The 26,341-nt window shown below is 37.9% G+C and overlaps 1 protein-coding gene across 1 annotated transcript in view; it reads right to left on the reverse strand.

Moving 5' to 3' along the window:
• SHANK2 (SH3 and multiple ankyrin repeat domains 2) overlaps positions 1 to 26,341 on the reverse strand; it is a 328,166-nt gene that overhangs the window by 288,684 nt on the left and 13,141 nt on the right. Inside the window, exons 3-9 of the mRNA XM_067296273.1 lie at positions 14,986 to 15,189; positions 12,555 to 12,626; positions 11,864 to 11,972; positions 11,436 to 11,587; positions 10,463 to 10,630; positions 6,846 to 6,962; positions 2,201 to 2,278 (exon numbers count right to left, since the gene is read on the reverse strand). Coding sequence (XP_067152374.1) covers positions 2,201 to 2,278; positions 6,846 to 6,962; positions 10,463 to 10,630; positions 11,436 to 11,587; positions 11,864 to 11,972; positions 12,555 to 12,626; positions 14,986 to 15,189 — 900 coding nt within the window. The remainder of the gene's footprint in view (positions 1 to 2,200; positions 2,279 to 6,845; positions 6,963 to 10,462; positions 10,631 to 11,435; positions 11,588 to 11,863; positions 11,973 to 12,554; positions 12,627 to 14,985; positions 15,190 to 26,341) is intronic.

A 26,341-nucleotide genomic window follows, 5' to 3' on the forward strand; every position in this document is an offset into this window, starting at 1 on the left:
CAAAGCCAGCCTAATTGTCAATACTAGGAGGAGAGGAGCCAAAGCTAGAACTCCAAACATTAGCAGTGTTAACATATAAAAAATGATAACAAACAGAAAGACTTTATTCCATAGTGGCAGGACATAGGCCACAGGCAAGTGCACTTCCATAGCTAAACCCTTCTCCCAAGGTTATTTTTTTCTGCCTCCTGTGCTTACTTCCTAACCTTATTTTATTTGGTTTGTCATCCTTCATTTCATGAAGCCTTAAAACCATCAGCAATAGCTGTTACAAAGATTTTCTTTCCTGCCTTCCCTGTATTTTCTAAGAGGAACAACAAGAATGCTGCCGCAGTCAGTACAAAGAGGAAGACAAATGGAAATCATTCAGCTTTACACACATCCTCCCCACATAAAATCCCAAAGCAAAAGGGAATCACCAAGAAATAAAGGAATAAAATAATCTAATTCTCAAAAGAAAGAGACTATACTGGAACCTATCTGTCCAATTAATCAGTGGTTTCTCTTTTTCATTTTTTAATCAATTTTCAAAAGCCATTTAATATTAGTTTGTCTCAATTATTATTATTTCATCCTCCATAATTCTAATGTACAGAGCTAAACATTATCTAGTACTTAGCAAATTTGTGCTTAGTATATTTAGATGGCAAACTATTAGCAGTGTGAAAATGATACCTAAATCACATTATTAATGCATTGTTTCCTTAATTGTGGGAAATAGTCCCAAGAGAAAACAATGAATTTTGTCTGCAATTTGCAGGCAGAACTCAAACTCCGAAGAGTCACAACTTATGCCCAGAAAACCTCCAAAATATGGAACTAATGCAACTGATGTAGAATTATTTGGTTAGCTTTTTAAGAGCCTGGAACTCAGAGATATTATCTACCCATAAACTTTGAGGGATCAACTCAGAGACCCACATGGACATGGCTCATATTCTAACTATTTCACTTGTCAAAGCATGACAGAAAGGATAGGCTTTTTTGAATTCCAGCATTATCCCAAATGGGGCAAGGATGTAATGGAAAAGATATAATAACATGTAAAAGTAAAACAGGATTTCTTTTTGTTGAAAGAGTACTCAGTTTTGGGAAATAGTCCCTGCATGTTTCTCAACTGCACAGTTCCTTTATATGGTACTATGCCATCATTCTCTCAAAAATACTATTTTCTGTAACCAGAGTAGAATTCTTTGTATTACTTTTTCTTAAAACATTAAAGCTTTCACCCCTATTTCTCACACATCAGCTTGCATTATGAATGTTCCACTGAAATCCAGATCAAGATTATATCAGAAATAAGAGCTTAAGGTTATCAGAGGCTACCCGACATCTCTTTCAACAATTTTCTTATATTTGAAAAGCTTAATTAAAAATCCAAAAGTACTTTAATATGAGAAAATGGTGAAAAACCATCTAGTAAGTTTTTACTAATCCAAAGAAAGATTTCTTATTCTTTTGGTGCTACAGATGATAGACTCAACTTTCACCACTAGCAGTACATTCAATCAGCCCCATCCCTGAGACATATCCCAGATCTTTGGCCTCACATCTCACCATGAAGTAAATGAAGGAAGAGCTTCTTTTTGGCTAAGTCAATAGGAACTAAGCAAAGCTTAGCTGGCGAGTCACCCTTTGCATATCTGTATTAGACCGGTGATAACCACAAAGCAAGGCATGTGCAAGCACAGGACACCAACTATTTCAAGTCTTATCATCAATAGCTCGCACAATTGTTACACTCAAAGACAGTGTCACCACCTCAGCTAAGGGGAGGATGCTTAAATTTCCTCTCATTCCCAAAGACATTCATTTTAGCACAGAATAAGGAAGGTTTTGCCAACAATACTTTATCCTTTCCACCTTAAAAAATAAGTCTGAAATGTTTTTTAAAGTGTTGGGTTCGTGGTAAAGAAATGGATCCAAGTCACAAAGTCTGCATTTAATCTAAAGGAATCTAAAATGGGACAACAGGTGGTTATTCCAGGCCATCCTCACTTGCACTATACAGAAGCTACATTTTTCACAATGACAGTTTATCTTACTCTACAGCTATTTTCAGCCTTGTGCAGTGTAACTTCTCCAAAAAAAGCAAGTCCAGATGTTAAGAAAAAGTAAGGGATTTTTCTTGTTATTATTGTTGGGGGGGAAGAAGGGGAGGGGGTTTTTTTGGTCTTTGTTTGTTTGGTTTTTTTTTTACCTGAAATGGAGACTGACTGTTGTAATTCTTAATCTCCTTGTTAGCTCCCCGGAACAGCAGCACTCTTGCACAGCTCTCCTGAAAATTGTAGAAGGGTAAACCTGTTAATTATTTCAAGAAACTGCTTTACGGAAATTCCATATTTAACAAATCAGATTTTGTGGAAAATGTGTTAGTTCAAAATGGAACTTGACACTCATGCAGTTTTTGCCTGTTTGCAGGGAAAAACAGTACTGTTTAAGGTACAGTAAACAGTACCCACGACAAATGAGCCTGTAAGTCTAGTGCTAAAAAGTAAACAAAATAGTTTTACCGCTTGTATGCACTTATTCTGTTTTTTTCCAACCATCTTCAATGCTAAAGATTTAATGTATGCAACACTGATTCTTTGGGTTTGGGGGTTTTTTTGTTTTATTTTGTTTTGTTTTTTTTAAGAAAATTTGCCTGAAAATATTTGGGCTGGCTATACATATTGTACTGACCAGTCTTGACTTCTCTTTCTTCCCTAAGAAATACTAAGAGTTGTAGCAAAAATCCAATATAGTTTTACTTCTTCTAACGATGAGAGAAAAGTATGAGTTCAAGTCCTCTGAACTGATAAAATCTGCAAATGAAATCCCTTAAGTTCAATTTCTTCTTGGACTGATACACTGTATTGCTTAAGTCACTAGCCTGTGCTGTTGTAAAATATAACTGACTATAATCTGCTAGAAATCCTCTGTAGTTCTGGCATATTTCTTAGAATACTGGCCTTTCTCATGATCCATATATAGCACTGTATTTCCTGTATGTCACCTTTAATGTTCACCTGAGGACCTTATGCAGATCAGCTCACGTTTCCAAGTGTTTTTATATTTCCTTGTTATAAACAGTTTTATTAATTTTGTTATGCTTTTCAGATTTCTAGTCACATTATGTTATGGAGTTCAGCAAAAGAGATATTTCAACGTGCTACCTTTCATTTCTAATAGTAAATGGACAGCCAGAGAAAATAATCATAAAATTTAACTATTTCAGTGACATAAATGAAGCTTATTTACTAGATTCTGAGTCATAAGTGAACATGCAGAGATTGTCATTAAAAATCATTTTTCTCATTGTGTTTTCCAATTTATCACGCCAGATTCCTGATCCCATTAAGTCTCCCTCATCACAGGGTTGTCATAAACACATCTGGGAAGGAGGCCATCCTACCCCTTCACCAAGATTCAATTCTCCAGAAAGATGTTCTTTTGTCCGCCCACTTCCTATTCTGCATAACAGACTGAAACAACAGAATGGGTCATATCTCCAGGTAGGACATTAGCAATCATCATACATACAGTAATTTTTAATGACATACAATTAACTAATATAGTCTCATCTCCTTGCACCGAAATCTGCACCTTAGGTGTGTTCTCGCTCTCTCTCTGAACAGGGAAAGATCTAAACCGACGTGTAAAAAGTCATAATGTTTTTCTAAATTTGTTGCGTTCTTTATTAGTAATCATTCAAAAAGGAGAAGCAAATATGCTGCAATCGAAATGAAGACCTCCAGGGGAAAGAATTACAGTTCTTCTTACTCCGAAAAGGGTTACTTTTCCAAGAATTTTTTGCTGACTGACTGTGGAGTGATTCTAGGTTTGTACACTATATTATATTCCATAAGAATCACATTCCACTAGATGCTGCTTAGTAAACATATCGGAAATGTTAATAAAGCCTGTTAGTATTAAAATGCACAATTTTGTTTCGATCTAGGACTTGAAGATATAAATGACACTAAGAAACATACTGTATTTTATTGCCTGATTATTCATTTGGTTATCAAGATAAATGATTCAGTATTGCTAAACCAAAAAAGTTACACATTTTAAAATTGTGCACTTGATTTACAAATGTAGCTTTAACAGTTGTATGCAGTACAACAAAAACCATGCAAAATCAGGGAGAATAAGTAAAAAGCCACCACCAAAAGTGATTTGAATGGCTTTTTTTTGTTGTTAATTTACTGGAAATAAGGATGCCCTTGACATTCAACACTTCAGAGCTCTTGCTGTTAAGGTGTTTCCAGTCAATGCCATAACGCCTGGTCAGACATCACACAGCTCTGACAAGCTAGTAACTTCTGATGTTGAGAGCTCAGTATTGTTCATTCATTATATCATACATACACTGAATATGCAGTAGCTACGCGGCCTTCGTAGGATTAAAAACAATTTTACAAAGTAGCATGGGCTTGCCAGTAGATAAGATTCAATTTCTTGTCCATGAGTGCTAATTAACTGATTTATTAGCACAACAGTACTCATACAGAATCCAATCCGTTATCTGAAAGAAGGCATGCTTCATCCCAGCATCTTTATTCACAAAATATAGAGCCATAAAACCTGTCTAGATTTCACTGAGTGACTGGAGGGCCACAAAGAAACTGAAAAAACAAGACTTTATTCAGATCAGCATGTAGCCGACATTCACGAAGACAGAATTACTGACTTAAAAAGTATTCCAAGAAAATTCCCCAGGGAAGAAGGGAGGGCAAAATCAAATGGGTAATGACTCCATCTACAGGAATCAAGAGGTAAAAAGGACACCACTGTCCTTCCCATTCACTCCACCCAGAAAGGTCAACACAGTTCCTTCCATGTTAGCTAATAACATCCTTCAAGAAAAAGAACGCTGAAAAAGTCAGAGATCATAGTTCACAGCATCCCAAGAAAAATCAGTAACTATTTATTTTTACATTTCCCTGATTAAAGGAAACAGAATCATGATATTGTGGTCAACAAGATGTTAAAACTTCCAGTCACAAAGTCAAACCTAGCAACTATAAAAATATTTGAAAAATTGTAGATGGAAATTTCAATGCAAGACTCTTGGTTTGCACAGAATAATTTTTTCCACTGAAGTCAGGAGGAAAACACATCTCTACCTGAAAAATATGGTATTGCACACGATTATTCCAATTTCTGCATCATACTGCGCAACCCTGGCTAAAAGCATATGACCTTATAAAAATCTATAACCATGAAAATACTGCAATAAAATGGTAAAAAGTAGAGCTGAGCTCAAGCTTTTCAATTCATATGTGGATTATAGTCCAGACTTGAAAATTCTTGCTAAGCAGAAGTTAATGAAATTTAAGTGAACATTTTAAAGTATTTTTTCAACAGAAATTATCATGGATGCATTATAGTTACCTGTGTTAAGTTCCAGATGTGAGGCCTACATGCAAAATTTTTGTTAACATGAAGGTGAGTTTCATTTCTCTGCAAAGCCCTCTAGGAATTTAGACAATTGCCAACTTACAAAAGCTTCGTATACCTACCGTCGCAGAAGTGAACCGAGTTAAGCCCAGAGATCCTGGCAAATCTTAATTTAATGTAGATACGTAACAGCCACAGGCCTGCTGAAGTCAGCTGGGACACAGCGAGCAGCCCACAGTGAAACTGCTCCCACTGATATGCTGAGCCCTTCAAGCAAGAGTCAGCATTGAGGGGAAAGACTTCCAGGACTGGATTCTTATGAATTGGTATCAATTACAACACACAGATCAAGTCAACAGTCTTGAAAAACATCAAGTTATTCCCAAAATTGTCTTTTCAAAGAAGTCGAGGGTATTTTAGCCATATTAAAGGAATCTGCTTTGACAAGGCTTTTTCAGCTGAGATGGTAATTAAGAAGCAGATGCTTTAACAGATGTTTCACTAGTTACAATCATATCTCATGACTTGTGCTTTCCTAATTCAATGTAACATCGTACGTCCTGTGTTTTAACACAGTTGTAAAACTCATTCCCTCCCTGTCCCATCCGTGCAGAGTATAGAATGCTATCAAATCAAAACAGTTCTATTATTTGTAAATGACTACATAATCTGTACACAGCAGAGAATCAGACATCTGTGTAATATTCAGATATATTTTCACATTATTTTCCACATACTTCTTATTTAATTTGAATTTAAGTTTTGGCAAAATAGCAGGAAATTCTGAGTAGGAAGCAAGTATTTAGATATGATAATAAAAAATGTAATCCAGTAATGCATGGTGTTATTTTCAAATGAAAAGTATAATCTTGCTATTTACAATAAGCACCTTTATTTGTAATCAGTCACTAAAACACTAATAACAAAATATTTTTTTAATTAGGTCCCTTCTAGTTTTTAAAAATCACTGTTTAAAAGCTGTATTAATAACGAAACAAATTCTTCTTTAGTGTAACTTACCTCTGTAGATTCATACTAACAGGAAACCTACCCCAAAATATATTTATTGAAAGTGAGGAAACCACAGCTCAGGAAAATCTAACATCTAGCCAGGAAATTTCTTCCACAGAACAAAGACAGACATTGTTTGCATGGACTGATATTAAAGATTTCAAGTCAATTTGTACCTCAATTATACCTTTTTTCTTGGCTACATGTCATTCTCTTTCAGCACCTGCTTCCAGTCTCCGCTGGACTGGACTTCCCGGTCCCACCGAGGCAAAACACCCCTCCCACTTAACGGCACAGAAAGGACGCAGAGCCTCTGACCCTGACATCCTTCACGGGGAGGCCTAGCCCATAGCTGCCACTGGGAACCTTTATGTCACATGTTACGATCCTCCTGCACTGGACTTGCAGTTAAATCAGTGCAATACAGGCACAGAAGAGCATCAGCTCACCTGGTTGTAAAGGGCGCAGATATGCAGCGCTGTATTTCCCGACGCGTTCTGCGCACCCATGTCGGCTCCGTAGAAGAGCAGGTGCTCTAGATGTTGGACATGCCCATACCGACAAGCCTGTAAGGAGATGCATTCATACTTTTGGTTATTATACAACCTAGCTGTAGCATGTAAGCATTCCAGGTAAGCATTTTTTAGCAGAGAAGATTTTATTTTACTTAGGGCCTACTTTTTAGAACCACCCCTAGATTAGATACGAGGCCTAAGCCCAGATCTGTATATTCACCTGTAAACCTAATGTTCTTCAGGTGCAGCGAGTCTTGTACATAAGTACAGCATATCCTTAAGTATTTGAGGAAGCGCAATGTAAAATTTCAAGAAAATACAAAGTTTGCTACTCTTCATCCATTAAGACATGTAACTGTTTAATGTGACAAGTAAATCGACAGAACACTAATTTTTTTGTCCTGCAAATTTGTGGAAAGCTATCCACTAGATGGCACTAAAGATGATCAGATTTCTGAAGCCTGCTTTTAAGGTGTGAAAACAGTTTGGGGAAATCTGGCCAAAATAGCTCAAATAATTATCTTCTAGATTCCGTGATGTCAGTAGAAGTACGGTATACACAGGCCAGTGATCCAAAAGAAGGAAAAAAAAAAAAAATCATCAAATGATACTGTCAGTCACCCAGATAAAATGTTAGACCTTGAATAGTTGGAAATAAACCTTTATGGAATGAGAGTGTGCTGAAATTTGAAACTTTCCTGATTAACAAATACATTTAAAGAAAGTCACAGTATTTCCATTCAGCCTTATCTACTTGCGTCATTTCTTCCTTTTAGCACACCAAATGAGTATCTCCCAAACTATAATGTTTTTATCTTCATACCATCTGAGATGAGTATCATTTCTATTTAATAATATGGAATTTAAGCTGAGAGATGCAGACATGCAAAATTTTTCACTCTGTTTTAGGTACTTACTTTCTACTGACTTCAGTGGGAGTTAGATCACCTACACATCCTTGCGATTTGGATCAAAAGAATCTAAGAACTTAAGTGCACTGCCCAATGTACAAATTAAATTTGAGACACATCTGGGAATGAACTGCATTTTCCAAATCTCAGACTAGTATCCTAATCACTACATCTTTTCTTCCTCTAATTTTAGACTTCAACACACAGAAAAATAATATTTATTAAATAGCTTGTTCATTTATGAATTATTTGCCAAAAATTGGAAACATTACATTAGCTGAGAATAGAACAGGAACATTTTAATATTAGGCACCAGAAAGACATCATCCAACAGTGAGCAAAAGGACTAAACAGGACCAAACTGTACCTGTGCTCCTGGCTGCAGAGGAGATTATAGCAGCTGCACAGCTAGCAGCTGAGTTACCAGTTCTGCCTAGTTTCTGAAAGTCAATCAACAGCTAGATATGAATGTGCAGGTGTAATTACTAATATATCTCCTAAAATGCAACAACTCAATGCCAGCTTTCTATTCTTACTACAATAAGCTTGAACCAAAACCAGGACCCTCTCCGCTGATTTTCTTCCTTTGCCAGAGCTTACTCAGCTTTCTGAGAGACATTGGAGACAACCACCAAGTAGGGGGGATAAGGCGGGGGATATCTCCTCCCTAAGTACAGTAGCCTGCCCATTAGACGAGCTGTCTAACCCATTCGCTAGGGCTCCCCTCGATAGTCCATGGGGAGAGGCAGGTATCTCCTGGGGATATTCATTTTATTCCTGTTCTATCACAGCATGAACCGCCACCAGAATGCCTTTCCTTTTCCCATTTACTGTAAGGGTAACCCATAGCCTTAACTTCTACGGGTAAAGACTGTGCTAGCCAAATGAAAAATAAACTTACAACTGAGTGCTTCCTTGCCATGCAAGATAACTTTACCTTCTTCACACAGACAACAACAGATGGGACTGTAGCACATCACCATCTTTCACACTTCGCTGAGGAATGCTTATACCGTTGATTACTGAGAACAGACTGCCCATAATCCAGATGTAAACTTCAGTGATTTATTTAGGATTACAACCAATAAAATGGTTTTCGGAAAGCTCAGTTTCATTATGGGAAGTAATTAGCATAAGCACATTTGGTTCAGTTTTCAAAAGAGGGAATTTTTCTCTGTATTTTCAGGGACTCCACATAATTCTCTGATCAATACTACAGTCATTTCTATTTCTAATGGGATCAAAAGAAACAATGGTAGTAAATTAATTCTTTTCATTTCCTACTAGAGTTGGATCCAAACAACCCAGCCCTGAACACCCTTACACACTTAAAAAGCTCAAATCCACACCCAAATCTCAGTATTAAAGCCATTCACCTCTTTTTCAAAGAAAAGAAAACAGGTTATATATTAACATGACAAGGACATCCAAAGAAAGTGAACCTAGTTATTTGTCAGGTAACCTGAGCAGCCCTGTAAGGATGATTACTCTTACCAGTATTTATCTGATCACACTGTACCAGTTCATTTTTATGAAAACTCAGTAATACATCTATACAGAGGAAAGGCAGAAAATAGCTGTAATGATATTAGGACTGCTAGAATTTTCAGACTTTAAACTTATAAATTACTGAGTTTATCACCATGCACAGACACACTAATAAAGTGTACTTTTATACAAGCATTACAAAATATTCATACCTTTCTGGAAAACACCATATAAAACACTTCAGAGAAAAGTTTTGCTTAAAAAACTTCTTACCAAATATCATAGGTCTTTTGCAGAGATATGATTAAGGCCTTTGGCAAGGAAGGAAGTTTATCTTCCTCACAGTTACGGAGAAGCTGACTGAGATGCCAGTGCCTGATGAGTTCTGGCACCACAGCTGACTCAGGATATCCTGATAACCACAAAAAAAGTAATCTTCTGGGGTTTAGGTCACTTTTCCTTGTAGAGCACGTTACCATGCTTATCCACCCCCTGAATTTGTAAGAGAGGGGAGGAAGACCCATGTATGAAGAGCAAAATAAAAGCCATTAGAATTTGATTTTGCACTGACATAGGCAATGCAAACTGAACTCAAATTGTGAATTTGTACAAGTTCAACATCCCTCAGTACAACATGCTGAAGGATCCAAGCAGTAGGATCCTGAATCCAAATCTTCCCTGTAAAGTTCACCAAAGACCAAGTACATTTGACAAAGACACGAGAAGCATTACCAGGGAAACTAAAACTGGCATCTAACAAAAAGACCAAGTTACACTTTTCCACTGGTGTGCCACTAAGAGAACGCTAAACTTCAAACTTCCAAGGGTCCATTGCGTAAATATGCTTAACTGCCAGCTAGAGCTGCAAATTCTGCAGCAAAATCCATAGTAACCATAGGATTTCAGTATTACAAAACGCCACAGGAACAGCTTTGACTTTTAATTCACCACAGCAGGACACAAAGTAATAAGCAAGCAGAAAAAAGAAGTAATTTCATATGTGTATGTGCATGGACTAAACATATCCAAGGCATGGCCTTTAAAATAGTGTTTAACAATAGAACATATGAAGTACATCTTCTGTACCTATAACATATAGGAAAAGTACGTTTTCTGATATGGCTTCAATTGACAAAAAGTCATCTTTCCCACCTGATGAATTTCTTGCCATCCATTTTCATCTTTGCAGCTGACTGTAGCATGTTCATGAAGTAACAATTCACAGCAATAAGGATCCCCTCCCACGACAGCAGTGTGGTAAAGTGGTGTCAGGCCACAGCTGTCTTTATAGTTAGGAGATGCTCCAAGCTCTAAAAGGGTCTGAAAGCAATTACAGATTGTGAAAAAATATATTTTGGAGGGATTTCTAGCTGAAAAGGAACTTCTCTAACTGAAGAAGTACTTACTAGGTTGATATTTCCCATTATTATATTTATTGCTTGCTTGCAAGCTGATAGAATGGGTTGTGGCAGAGATCAAGTTAAGCAAGGAATGACCTCAGAAAAATTAGGATTGAAAGGAGTCTACCGGGCTAGCAAGGAAAGGATGAATGACGATGCCCGATTTCCACCCTCCCAATAAATTCAGGACTGGCATTCTGAAAGTGTCGCATCACCTTCAAAACACGCTTGCCTTTTCAGTTATGGGATGCTTTATCAAAGATGTCATGCAATTTGAATATCTGTCAGAAGTAAATAAGCAAATGCCATAAACACCAGATTTAATCTCTAATATCAAGGTGATTTAAAAGCACCAGTTAGAATACAAAGAACAGAGAAAATAAGGTGTTAAGATACAATGTGTAATCCATGCTATTGGCATTTGCTTTCAAAGACAGATAAGCAACAATAATGCTATTCCTATTTCCTCAGAAAGATCTTCCCCAATCTATCAACGAATAAGGTGAAATTTCACCACTTTTTCTTCCAACTGAAAAAGTCAGCTTCAGAAAAAAAAAGGCCTCTTGTCAAAAGCAAATCCTAAAAGTCAAAAGCCACAAGAAAGCACTAGAACAGACACATATTAGAGGATCCATTGGGGACACTACAACAATTACATGAAAGCATTCTTCTCTACATATTTTTCTGTATAAAATAATGTATAATCTGCTACTGAAAGCATTTACCTTGAGGGTTACTTGGTTCTTGGCTCTAGCTGCTTTGTGCAGAGCTGTCATTCCATCTTTGGCTCTGAAGTCTAAATGTGCTCCTCCATTTTTCAGAGCTTTTATCACTTCTACAGTATTGTCAAGCTGAACTGCCAAAGTTAGCGGAGTTTCTAAAGAAGAGAAAAGCATGCACAAGGAAAAGATGAGTAAACTCATAAAATAAAGAACATTTGCTTTATGAGCTTTAAAAAATGTTATGTTAAAAATGCTGCTTGAAGAAAATCATAAATTATAAATTTATCCCCTTGAACAGCAAAACCATGCAGATTCCATTACCCTGAGATTATAAAGGCAGCAGAAAGAATAGGTAAGATTTAACCTGTTATATCATTTTATGTTGAAGAAAACCAAAGGTACTACTATGCTGCAAATTTTATTGTTCTGACCTCCACTTTCTAGGTCATGATAGTTGGGGTCCAGTCCTCGGTCTAACATCTTTGTGATTTTTTCCACTGAAAGATGGTGGACATGATCCATAAATTTTCTCAAATTAGCCTGAAACAAGGAGTGACAAATGAATTATCCTCTGATTGCAAAAAGACATTTTTGACTAAAAATGAAATCTTCTGTCAGTATGTATCTGTTGCCATCATTGAACAGTGCAAATTTACATTCCTGGAGAGTCTCTTTATGGAGAGCACAAACCCTAGAGTTTGTAATATTCAAAAATCAAATACAGTAAGAAGAATCTGTCACATCCAGCTTTAAGGAAAAATGACTAAAAGATTCATTCAGTATGAAATCAGGATGGTGTAAGGTAATCATTACTATTCTAACCTGCAAATGAGTCTAATGACAGAGATGAGCATTTTTGCAGCATGCTGAAAACATGTTATATTTATGTAATAAAGCTCATTTAAAATTGCTTGTATAGATATGGAAGAGTCAAATCAGGATATTTTTCTAGGACAGAAGTTTCCACATCATAATTCACGTATCCCTGTTGGTCCTGGGAGCACACACTGTTTGTCCTTCAGCAATTGGCCCGCGTGGTAATGAACTCCTCCTTACTGCCAGTTCCTCAGACATGTCACTTTAACTAGGCAATTGCTAACTTCCCCAGTAAATTGGGCATACCTTTGTATGAAGCTTAGCCAGCTGCTTTTCATCAAGGTTGAACTGTTTGTACACTCTCTTCTTGTACCGAAACTGACAGAGAAACAAAAAGAAAAAATTAAAATGTCATATTTTATTTAAAAAAATAATATTAACAAAAGTCTCAAACCTTACCAGAATGCATCACCCGTTAATGATGATGTAGATTTTGGCAACATTCAAAAAAAGCTTAGTACTTCATTTGGAATGTGTACTGATATTCAGCATTATGCTTAACACAGTGTCATTAGTTTTACAGCTTATGTAAGCAAAATCCATATCTTGTATAAATATACTGAACTCGGTGGAGCTGTATGGGAAATAAGTTCAGCCTCTAGAATCTACACAAATAAGCAAGAATTACTGTGAAAAGAGCTTTTTCCCTAAGGGTATGCCTGCACTTTCATTTCTAGTCTCAAACAGAAAGAAGAACTGGAAAGGCATGTTAAATTAAAAAAAAAAAGTATTTCAAAATATCAGCTTAGCATGTCTGAAATTCAGGGGGCGGAGAGGGAAGGATTCCTGAAAAACCCCTTAATCCAAACAGGCAGAGCTTACAGATGGAAACAGCTCTCCTCTAACGTTTCACAGAACAGCCCTGTGAATGAGGTTCATAGGACTGCCTCTGCCTCTTCTTTGGCTGAAACTCATTCAACATTTTATGCTGAGCACTTTGCTACTTTGCACTCTGCTAGAACAGAAAGATCTATGGTAAACTCATGGGTTTTACATAGTTATAATTTACTGTTGTTATCTAATATATCCCCATTTGCAGCCAATCAGAAAGCTAAAGGCTCCTCTTGGATTCCCTGGCTTTGATTTAGCAGAGGCTCTGCCGCCGGGCCTGTCCCCGTGCCCTACCCCGTCCCTCTCGTGCTCCTCGGGGGGCACCTCCTGCACAGCAGGGGGATGCAACGCCTCGCTGCAGCACGGGGGCATATGCAACAGCACGTACAGTACACACGCTGCTCCATCAGAATAAATACAGCAAATAACTTCTTCGAGGATGCTCACTCCTCCTCTCCCCCAGAGAGACAATCTGCTGCAATCCCACCCTCCACACTGCAAACTTTTCCAGCAGGTGGGATGCACTCCCCAGACCTACAGGTAACAGCTGGCAAAGGGAAGGGGAAGCACTTCGAGTGCCTCTTGGGACAAAGCCTTCTCACCATTTGGCCCATAATTCTTTCTAATGATACAGGAAAATGAAAAATATTTTAAAATTCTGTATTTATTCCATCCCTGTTCTAAAGTATTTGCTTTTACAATATTCCTGTTTCACTAAGAGTCTACTGTAGTTGTGAGCACACTAGAGTTTTCTCTAAGCTAGTAATTATAGGTTATGAACAAAGCCAAAAATAAACCTCTGTTTACTAGGCAGAATTCATAGAATGCAACACATTTGGTGGATAAGGAGACTGCATTGCATGAGGCTTTAGTATCAGCTTTGCAGCTGAACGCTTTTAACCCTTGAATTGCAATCCTGTACGCGCAATGAATTTTGCTAGCCAACAGTGAACATCAGTGAAACAGAATTCTGTAACAAATATGACACAAAAAAATAAGGTGGTTATTTAATTTGCTTATGGCTATAATATGGACATCAGTGACTCTCAGAAATAATCCACTAGAAATGCTCAGACTCAAAACTTTCTCTCAACCCTGTTTTTTCTTACTTTGATCTGTGTTATACTGGGGTAAATCTATTATCTGCAGATTATTACTGGGCGACGTACCACCATACAAGCAATACCAAAATTAATCGGTACTAGTCTTGCACCCAACTTCCTGCTACACCGTGTGGCTCAAAGCGATCTAGCTCTGCTCTGTGCCTGCCGAGTGCTACGGGACTTCTGCACAGTTTATGCCGCAGTTGCATAGCCTCTCTGCTTGCACAACGAAGACAGGAAAATTTGGAGACAGGTGACTATTTCATACATACACACACTTTCTCTTCCCTTATTCCTTTCCCAGGAGACAGTTGTAGATGAGGGTGGGGGGAGGGTGGCTTAGCTGAGACAAAGATCTTCTCTTTTGGGAGGAAGTAAAGGTAGCAATTTCTACCCTACTCTTGTAAACCAAGTCAGGGCCCCAAAAGCTCACTTTGAAACATTTCCGTATTAAATCACTGATTGTTCTCCTGAGATATGTCTCCCTTGCCCTTCAGCAGAGGAAAACCCTAAAACACAATTTCCCAGAGAGTCCAATTCTTTGCAACCTTTACAGGAATAACAAACGAAATAACTCCATCAGGCAAACACCAGCATATCTGTGAGCAAGAGTTCAAGTTCACGCTTGCTGATCACTACTTCCCAAATGCAATTCCTGTACATGCAGAAGCCTCAAATACAGCTTACAATATAATTTGTACCAAAAGAATATAAATGTTTCAGATATTAGAGCTAAAAAATACCTCTAAGGAAGGAACTCCCTTATTCACTGGCTGTGGGTATTCCCTAAGAAGCCGTTCCTCATCCAAAAATTTTCCATCTCTACCATTGCTTGCAGGCTGGAACAGTCCATAATTCAAGACATCTTTCAAACTCTGATTCAAAGTGCACAAAATTCGTTGCTTTGCAACCCATACTGAAGCTTCAGGGTTAAATCTAATGCATTTCTGCAAAGAGAAATGATAAAAAAAAAAAACATGTAAAACAATGAAAAAACATTTAAACAGTATCTTACATTCTAAAATTTACAAATTTAGTATATATTTAATAAATCTACATATTCCATGACAAACACGCATCAACAAAACTACATTTCGGACACTTATTCCTCTATAATAGCCAATGCACAAGCACTATGAAAACAGAGGACATTTCAAGTCCTTCCGCAGACATCAGAGAGCATATTCTTTCTCAGAGACAGCGTCTTTACGCTAAACCTCTTAGAAAAGCCAAGTGAAAGGGATGTTACAAGATGTTTACGCAGCCACTTGATTCGAGGCTGTTCTGATGTGTGACCTGCCACAGCTCCACAAAACAAGTATTCAGGCAAGAGACCTAACTCAACTGAAGCTACGTTTATCCTAGGATAGGATAATTTTAAGAAAGGAACTATATGACATGAAGCAGCAGAGGACCTGAAAGCCTAGAAAATTCATTCCAGCCCAGTGTTGATGACACGAAGACATATCATCAACAGTGAAAAGCACAACCAGATTCTAAAGGACGTGAAGAACTTTCAAATGACAACTGTTTTTAATTGACCAAACACTGAGTCAATGAGCCAGTTTTGGATAACATGACATATTCAAGCTGAGGAGTCTGGCTCTGTTTCTGTGAATTAATCCTCAGACAGGAGGACTATCAGTGGACCCTGATAATGAGACATCCCCTATTCATCGCTGCCGCCTAGCTGGAAACCGCACCACCGAAGCTGCCATGATATCATCTCATGCAGGCTTTTACCGAATAAGCACAGTAGGCTCATGAATATTGGGTCCTGTCCAGCTCTACTATATCTGAGGCATGAATTATTAAAAATGCAACTCAGTTTGCCTTTCACAGGTTCCTGCATGAACTGCTGTTTTTCAGATACAGCTCAAGTACTGATCGTAAGATATTTAGGGATGCGCAAGGGAAGAGGGAGCACCGGGCAAGGAAATGGCAGCTGGAGACGCCGACGAATAACAGCAGAGACTGCAGCTGCAGACTCCCAGAAGCACCCTGCTTGCTCTGCTGCTACGTTTCCCCTTCCTCCTCAGGTGGTTTAATTCAGCACTGCATCACCCTGGCCACTACCAGCCTCCACTCTGCTGGTGTGGACCACTCCTGCTCCGCTCGCAGCCGTTCCTTCCTGCCTGTCCTGCCTCTCCTTCCCCCAACGGCCTATTCTTTTCTTCTGTGCTCATTTTATAACCTCCTCAATGTTTATGTTATTGGTTTCAAACTTTCATTACAACATGCTCAGGAGATGCTGTGATCTAGGAAATAACAGGTAGCTTTAATTCTTTGTGGTCTTAAAGATGTGTTCAAGGGATATATTAGATTTAGTTGCAATTAATGTTGACTAGGAAACAGTTTTCATTCTCATTACATTCCTTAAATTTCAGAGTGTTTTGTGAAAACGTTTTTTTTTGTGGGTTTCTGTTGTTGTTGTTGTTGTTGTTTTTAACAAAGTAGCAGGAAGGAGAGAGGGAGGCAGGAAGGATGCGTGGACCATCTCCTCATTCCAGAGCAGCCTGGCTGTTCAGACACCCCCTCAGCAGCCAGGGCAGCCAGTTCTAATTCCCTGCGTTACTTCAGTTCCATATCTCACTCGCCACATGGCTCTTGCATTGATTCAAATTTCTGTTTATTTTAATAAGTAGTTTTCAGCAACACAAAAAGTTGCCAGTTACAAGGTATGTTATGAGATGAACGTCCACATGCCGTATACAGTAGCATGTTATGAAGGGACATGTCATTACCCATACATCCTGAAAGACTGTAAGAAGTGCTATTAAGAAGGGGGGAAAAGCAACAATAATTTTTTAATTATATTTTTTCCCCAAGTCTTATGTGAAATTACTATGTGAAACAGATTATTTTTGGACTGGTTTTAGACTGCTTTGATTTGAACAATACGGAACACTAACTCCTGTTCGCTGTTTGACTAAGTCTAATTTTTTTTAATGAACCTTGAGAATGCAGCATGCTGTGTTTTGTTCAGTCTATTCTCATTTTCTATCTGTTTTTGATTAGGTGCAAATATTGCAGATAATGGTGCACATACCTAATTCTCAAAGATCTGCTAAAACAGCAAATTTATAAATAATTTTAAAATTTCTTCAGAGTATATTTCAAAAGAAAAAAAATCTTTATATAGTGTTTATACACTTTGCATCAGTAATGCACAATATTTGTGCTCTGAAATGTTTCATTTTGCACAAGCCTGACATTGTCACATTCATGTAACACACGCGACCAGGTCATAAGAGCTTAACCACCTTGATCGGACTGAAATCTTGGTGAGGAATTCTTTTAGTGTAGTAGGTCTAAGGCTTGTTTTAAAATCAGCTATCTGATAACAGTATCACTATTGCATTTCTACCACACTAGCTAAAATATTTTATAGAGTCCTCAACAGCAATATAAATGCGGAAACACCTTGAACTAAAGCTTTTCACATTCCTAGCTTTTCTAGTGATTCACAAGAACCAAAAATGCACTTATTTTAATAAATGTTGATCCTATTTACCTAATTACCAATACCTATTGATAATTTATACTGAACTGGTATCAATGAGTTAAAAACAAATCAATTTCCTACCAAAATGCTAAATCAAACTAGTGAGAAAAGTGGTTATTTACACTTTCTGTGAACCCAAACAGGACATAAAGGGAGGCTCTTACCTCTTTCTCACAGGCAGCTGCTGAACAAGAGGATAAGAAGGACTAATGAAATATTGCATAACGCCTTTTTTTTTTTTTTTTTAAACACCAGTTTGCCTCTGGAACACCTCCCCTATCCTGCTTCTCTCCTGGTCCAGATTAATCAGGCAGATGTCCCAAGAGAGAGACCACCACAGTTAGGCTCTCCATCATGTAGACTAGTCCTACACCTTCTGCCATGCTTTCTACCATGAGGAAACCTCAGCTGAATCACAGCCAGGTCCATACACAGAGTGCTTTAGTTAAGACAGAAACAAGAACTCACTAGATGCACATCTTCCTACATCTAATTCTTCATATTTGCATTCCTACAGCCACAAGGACAGAGGATGCAAGTGTGTTAAGTCATCTACATATCACTCTAGATTTTGCAAAAGAGAACATTAAAAAAGGAAACAAACAACTGCAGAAAATGCCAAAACAGAAGAGTAGAATGGGTTGTTCACAAGACAGACTTCTTACTGTTCCAGGACAGTGGCTCTGGGCAGGAAGATAATGTCAGTATTTCTCTGTAATTCCACAAATAAATCCCATAGCCCTTACTCAGAGGGCATGAAGCTAGTGAGATGTCTGAAAAATAAGAACTGTTGCATTGGACATATCTAAGCTAACAAACTTCTTTCATGCGGAAAAATGTTATTCTGTTTGTTGTTTCTTCATAATCAAGGTTCATGGCTACATAGGCAGAGGGATGCAAGAAATTCCAATTTAAGTCGTAAAATTCCTTAAATCATTCTTCTGTATGATACAGGACAAATATACAGAAGAATTTGCACGCTTTGTGATTCTTCGTGATTTCTCTGTGAATATCTTGCGAATATATGTAGTACCTGCTTTTATGATGTGCTACTTGCTTTTGTGATGTGACATGTCAAGTTCTCAACTTGCAGTCAAAAAAGTTATAATAATCTGTATTTTATGTTCCTTTAAGTTAAAAAAAATTTTCAAATTGATTTTTCTATTAAAAAGTTTCCCATGCAAAGGCATTCCCCAAATTCTGCCTCGTTTGTATTTAGGAATACAAAGCAGCTTCTTAATTAAAATAGATTCTAACTAATTTTTATTTACACTAAAATGGTTTTCATTTCCTTTCAAATGTCAGGCCATTTTCTAATCTGCAATTACTACTCTCCTCCGCAAGCATCACTTTGCCTCTTTTGCTACAAACTGGCTTATTTGATGCTCTTTTCTTCGCTGTCCAACCTTTGAAAACTTTTCCAGCGCTAGGTCCATATCTAATGACTGCCTTCAAATTCCACACTCTTCTGGCAGCTTTTTCTCTAGTTCTAACTGGGGGGAGGCATTGCCTTTTACATCAGAATACAATTATCCTGCACGCTGCAGAATGACAAAATTCTGCCCTTGCTTTCGTACTTACAACCCCAGAATTTTTTTTTTTTTTTAAACAAACTCTTCTCCTCCATACCTTCTTTGACAAATTATTCTTTAAAAAAAATACTTTTTCATCATTAATCCAAAGCTAATACACTATTATAGTTAGCTTAGTACAGACAAATGCATGTTTTAATTATTTTATTAGTCCAGCACTAAAACTGACACAATATAGAAAACAATAAGCCTCTTGCCCAAAGAGCTCATGGTCTTTTACAAATGAATCTGATATTCACAATCTGACCAAAATGTCCCTTTTACAGTTGTATGTATATTTAGAAAGCTGTAATGGGGAGACATTCTGCAGTGGGACATGAAGGTTTACACAACCAGTAAAAGCAGAGCAAGCTTGCCAAGGACAGGAGAGGAGCGCCCACAGTGATCACACGCCTGCTCCTCCGGTGATGGAATATTTATGCAGGGGGGGACAAAAGAAACAGATCAGAGGAGGTGCTGGAGTACAGGAGGAAGGATTTTACAAGCACATCTGGTCTGTGGAGATGCATTCACACCTAAATAATCTGTACGTAAAGGATGAGTCTGCAAATGCAGCCACCAAAGAAGTGCACAAGAGAAGGGGATTCCTCTCTTTGATATCTCACACATAGCTAGTCAGTACTTGGCTGGGCATTAGTTCCTAAACCCTGCTGAAAACTATTCTCCATGATGTACCAAGGTATATTGCCAATAGTGGAACAGCAAGAACCCCGACATCAAACTCGAATCTACCTCCTGCCTGAGGGAATCAACGGTTCGGCAGGCAGACGGGAGCCTGCTCTCCATTCGCTGCACTGAAACAGCTGCTGCGGTTTCATACAGCAACACACAGACAGACATTAAGCAGCTGGATTATTTTTTCCTTGTGTCAGCCTGTATAATGGGAACAAAAGGCAAAAAGCCTAGGATCAAAGTTTAATTTCATGACAAAAGGCAAGCGTGACACGTATTCTGAATCGAGTCAAGGTCATTCTTTGGTAAAACTTCTTGGCAGCCCATCTGAGATAGGGCCATATTTGCACTCTTGAGTACCTCCTCCTTTCTTCAGGATCATTTATTTGTTCAGCTGAGCAGCACGAGTCAAGGCAATGGAAGAGACTATCCTCCTGTTAAGTGCAACATCTCCGTAACTGTGGTGACCACAGGAAAATAAGGCAGCAGCTGAGTCAAGAAAAGCTAGAGAGCTTCTTGCAGCAGGATACCTTCAATGAACCATTAATAAAAAACAGAAAATAGGTCTCGTTTTGTAGCAAAGAACTAAAGAAATACATATGAAACTTGAATAAAAATATATCTGGAAATTACAAGTGTGATATCTATTCCACCTTTTTGTTGCATCCTAAGCACAGACAAAATGGGATAGTTTGCCTTTAAGGCTAGCTACCTACACTATAAAAAAAAAAAAAATGAAACAGACCTATTCAAATAAGAATAAAAAAAAAAAAAGAGTGGCTCAAAGAACACTGTCAAAACCACAACGGGCCACTAGGAGTCAAAGTCTAGCAGCAATACCGCAATCAACATTGCTTGCTGAAATGTGAGAACTGGATTTTAAATATGGATCATGAGAAAAACAGTAAATTCCAGTCTTGCACTCCTAGGCATTGGTGAGAGTAAGTTGCTAAGTGCAACAATAACACTGGAAGTAAGGGAAAAATATAGCTCACCCACTCCAGCTAAAAGGAAAATATTAATTCAATGGGAATAATGTTCATGACACAGAATCTCCGAGGAATAGCATTTATGCATTCAAAATCTAATCAACCAAAACATCTTTTTCATCAGGTTCATGAAGATGTCAATCATACAGAACCATGCTGTGACACAGGAATCATTGAGAAAAGGCTTATACAGATGCCTCCAAAATGTGATCATCAGAATACCAACATACAAGTGATCCCTTTTGATAGGAGACATCAGTATCAAGGATGTGACAAAGAAAAAGTGGAAAATGCAGATGAGGGTTGGGCATCATCAAAAAAAAAAAAGAAAAAAAAAAGGCAAGGCGTTCATTTTGATTTGTGCTTGGTGTTCATCTTAATTCTTGGAGGCACTACTTTCCTTCATCAAAGCATACAGAAAACACTGAATGCATGAGATGACAGGTCAAAAATCTCAGCCTGGCCACTCTGGAATCAGCAGGCAAGTCAGATCACCCATCCAAATGCAGGGCAGAAGAGATGTCAGGAGCACCCGCAGTGCTTCCATCGTCAAACTGAAGATAAAGAGAAGGAAGATGATGCAAAGCAGCAAAGGACAATCAGTCACACAACTGGACACAGAATAATACACCTGTGAGAAGCTCCAAAGGAGGTTCTGGAATAGATCTGGGGCAGCAGAGGCAGCATAGACTGGAAACAAATAAAAATGGGGGCTTCCTACGCTAGAATGTGACTCAAACTGCAGTTGTGACAACAGGGTTGCTACCTTCATAAAACAAAAATTGCATGAACTAAAAAAGTGTCTTATCTAGGCAAGAAAAGCATGGAAAGGAAAAGATTCTTAATTCTAAAGGCCAATGAATACTGGAAAAAGTAAAGTATAACAAAGGATACAAAAGTGTATACAGCAAGCAGTAGAGGAAAATTGAAAAGCAGTTAAAACTTAAGCTATTGCTTTACCAAGTTGCCAGTTATCAAACAAGATTTTTCAGTCTTGGGAATTCCAATATTAAATCAAAAAAAAAAAAGGGTCAGTAAATGCTCACAACTGAAGTGGAGCAGCAAAACAGATGGGCAGAAAGTATTTCAAAGAAGTCTTCAGCAGACCCAATCCCATCTCAACATCAGAATTCAATAAAACATGTGAATCTGAACATTTTGATTTGAAACATAATCCTGAGGGAGCGCCTAAGCACAGGACAAAACAAAAGAGCAGAGCAACAGCAATGTGTTGATAACAAAATTCTAAAAACATTCCAAATAAAACTTGCCTGACAGATCTGTTCATGAAGTGTGGCATTTAGAGAGTTCCTCTAAACATAGAAAATATATCATTGTCAGAATATCATGTAAAGGAGATTTTCTTAACAACAGCTACTGCAGAGGAATCACACTACTTTCAGTTATAGAGGAAATCACTCATAGTATGTTACTACATGAACTGAGAAAGGACAGAGATACGACTCAGAGAAGACTTATCCTGGACTCGGTCCAGACAGGTCTCACGAGACATCCAACGCACATTGCATGCCTCCCAGAGGACAGTGCTGAACAGTTAGCTCCCTTGGTCCTCCATGCCCAGAAGACATTCGACACCACATGCAGACACAGTGGCTTTTTGGCACAAGGTAGGCAGTTGTCTTGGGCAACTGGGGGCTGTCAACCGCCAACTTTGCTTATGGAGAAGGAAAGATGCAGATGGGTCACAAATAGGTTCTGCTGACACCACGACATCAATCTTTGCTGCCCCAGGCATGGGGCATTCTCCTTCAAAATTCACAATTGAATTTTGCCTACCCTGCTGAGAAACCTCGAACCACCTTGGTGCACAGTCCTATCACCCTTCTGCTTCACCAGCCACCAACCCTGTGTCACCACTGTGGGATTTGGGGATCTTTTGAGATACTGACTTTTAGATACCACTTCAAGCACAAGATACAAAGTCATACATCTCACTAGATGAAGCAAACAGCACACCAGCAGTTTCCAAATATGAAGGAAAAAAGGTCTCTTTGCTTAGCAGGATTAGTTTTGAGCACAGAAGAGCGGTTCAGACCCGCTCACTCTGTATCCTCTGCACCAACAGAGAGAGGCCACCACTGCTGAGAGAGGATAAACTTGTTACTGTGATTTAACAGCAACGATTAGGGGCCATTGCCAAGTCCAAGGCTTCTGTGCCAGGTATAGTACAAATAAGTTTTAGGTCAAAAGATACACTTGTGTCCTGCTTCCATAAAGGATCTATCAATGCTAAGCCTCCCGGCTTAATAAATCAGGAAATTAAATGCTGCATAACACCACTTTTTTAGTCACTGTTCTATGCACATGTGTTTGTGAATATCAGGGGCTTGGTAATTTTTATGATTTCAGGCAATCTTTTAACTGCTTGTTCAAATATTCTCCTGTGCTAAGGATGACACTTAGCACAATACAATGATGAACAAAGGCACTAAGAAATGACTCTTTCTACACAGTATTGTTTTAATACATTGGATTATCATCTGAACTAAAAAGGAGACAAGAAAGAATTGACATAAGAACTGAAAAATTAGTCTTCATAAGAGCTTCATATGAGCTTGACAAGGCATATAATATTTAAGCCACTGCAGCTGATTAACATCTTTAAAGTTTCAGGTCAGAAAAAAAGGACAATAAGTCAAATTTCCTACAGTAAGTGATACTTTATAAAGTCTTCTATAGCAGCACATTCTACCCTATGATGCTTGCTGCTTGATTTTATACATACAATGAAATAAAGGTGATTTACACCACAGTCACTGTAGATGAGCAAACTTTTCTCTCCAGTGAGTTTAGCTATATTTACAGCTTCACAGTGAGTTTAGTTTATTTAGAACCCTGAACTTGCCTTCTTTTAAACTAATATATTCTTGATCAGAATTCTTAAAAACAATAAAGAATAGAAATGAAAAAGTAATTTGACACAATTTCATTCTCCTTTGATTAAACAACCTAATTTTAAAACACCTTTTATGTTTAATTAATTATAATTATACAGCAAATGGGGTGTATGTTGGATTTGACTTGTAGCTATAACACAGCTCATGAACTATGATCTTCTAGCTTTGCTACACTGCATTTAATCTATCAGTCTTCCTTTTTGTAAAACTGAATCTAGATTTCACTTTTTTGCACAGGAGCTTGTAAGACTGATGAATTATATCAGAAATAGATTATCTGGTATAGAACTGTCCTAAACAATTGAGTTACTTTTCATTAAGACTTTATTGAAAAGGAAAAAAAGATTACTGAAAAGTAAAGCAATAAAAATGAACAAATGAAACCCTAACCCTAAAATATATATTTTATTTCATTTCCTGCAGAAAATGAATTTTCACAAAATAATTGTTTCAAGAAGAAATAGAGTAATGAAATGAGAGGTCTTCAGGAAGCTAATATCTCTCCTTTTCTAACAGCAGAATAAAACTAGTAAGTAAAGCTCATCCTTCTGTTTTACTGGGTTTGTTCACTGAGCAGTGAACACAGTCAAAGATGCAGCATGCTGCTATGATCATCAAAAACACCCTAACCATGTCAAGACAGACCCTGTCTTGACCCAGGACTTGATTAGAGGCAAAATACTTCTAAATTTAAGATGTACAACAGTGCTCCTTTCGGCCCACGTTGAAATGTCATCACCAAAGGTGATGACTGCTTCAGCCAAGACCTAATGAAAGTCCTCACAGCAACCACAGTCCTGCTCTGCCCTCTGAAGCCTCCCTGTCTGGCTCAGGTCCCGTATCATCTCTTCCTCATACCACATGAACTAACAGAATGCCACTATAATTTCAGTAGGAACAGGTTCAAGCCTCATCTCAATGAGCTTTTAAATATAAGAATTGGAAAGATACTCCCAGCTCCAGCACAGACATGTGAATTTCTGCAACACCGTGTGGATTCGGCTTTAAAAAAGGAGCTCTACAACCACACCTAAGGCCACACTATCAAAACAGTTCTTGTCAGCCTTTAGACAGGCCATCTCTACCACTCTAAAAATGAACTTAATTAAAAAGAAAGAAAGTTTCAGCTGAAATAGACCTTCAATGGCAGCACAGTATGATGTAGATCTTAAATGGCAGCACAAAAGGATGCAGCACACATCCATAAACAGAATGGGTTTTTATAATCATCTTTCAAATCAAGAGTCTGATGACTACCATCAACTGAAAATCCAGACAGCAGCATTCAAGGCGGCCCAGGCTAATTCAGATAACTAATCATAAACTTGGACAATCTGAGTTCTAGATAACATCAGTAAATAATTCCCAAGACCTGTTCTAGGATGAGAACATTATTCCTATTGTAACATTTGTAGAGGACAATGATTCTTTTACTTACAGAACTACAATAGCAAACTTTTTCAACTTTGTTCTCCTTACTTTTCAAATAATGAATTTTACTCATTCAACCATACAAGAAATGCATCTTAACAGCATCTTGCTAGAGACAGTGAGGAATCTGGACTGTAGATTTTTGCTACAAAAGGAACACTAAAGATTTATTTTTGTTCAAAAAAAATCTTTTTATTATCACATACTCCAATTAATCAGACAACTCTAAGCACACAAAAAGTCTGTTTAATTAGTTTCTGTAAGACAGAGAGTGATTAAGTCTTTTGTTGAAAATTCTCCATTTTCATCCAATAGACTTAGGGGTGGGGTATATAGCCATTGGTCCACAAGTTAGCTTACAAATGATTCCTCTAGAGAAAACAGAGGAAATGTTCACTTTAACATCTCTAAAATGTTTCCAATATAAGAGGAAGTGAAGAGGAGATGGGGAAGAACAAAATGATTTCATTTCACTGTAAAAATTGTGGAATAATACAATGCCATGCTTTCTTCTTCCTCCAAACTGTGTGTTGATATCATTGGGTGGCAGTCTGAAAAGCAGCATGGTATAGTAAAGGCATAGAGGCAAGAGAGGAAGGAAAGATTTATTTCCATTTTTCTTTCCTCCTCTTTATGCTCTAAAGGTTATCAGCTATCTAACAAGGATATCTTTTTGCAGGTTGATGACAGAGAAGGGGTACCAACATGGTAAAGGGAGAGAGATTTTGATGAACTCCTCCCAGAGCCCAGTTTAGTGTCAATCACAAGCTACATCATGAAAAGAGAAAATAGAGGAGATTGGGGGGGTTACACATATATGAGGTTTTCTTGGAGATTAAATGTGATTTTTGCTTTCAACACCCAAATTCTAATGAGAATTTAGTTCTCAAATTCTCCTTTTTCTATCCAATCAAATGCCTCTGAATACAGATCAGACAGATACTTTGCTTTACGGTCACAGCTTTCATCAAATTAACATACTAAATACACTC

Source organism: Apteryx mantelli, chromosome 4 (assembly GCF_036417845.1).
Source record: "Apteryx mantelli isolate bAptMan1 chromosome 4, bAptMan1.hap1, whole genome shotgun sequence".
Classification (NCBI taxonomy): domain Eukaryota; kingdom Metazoa; phylum Chordata; class Aves; order Apterygiformes; family Apterygidae; genus Apteryx; species Apteryx mantelli.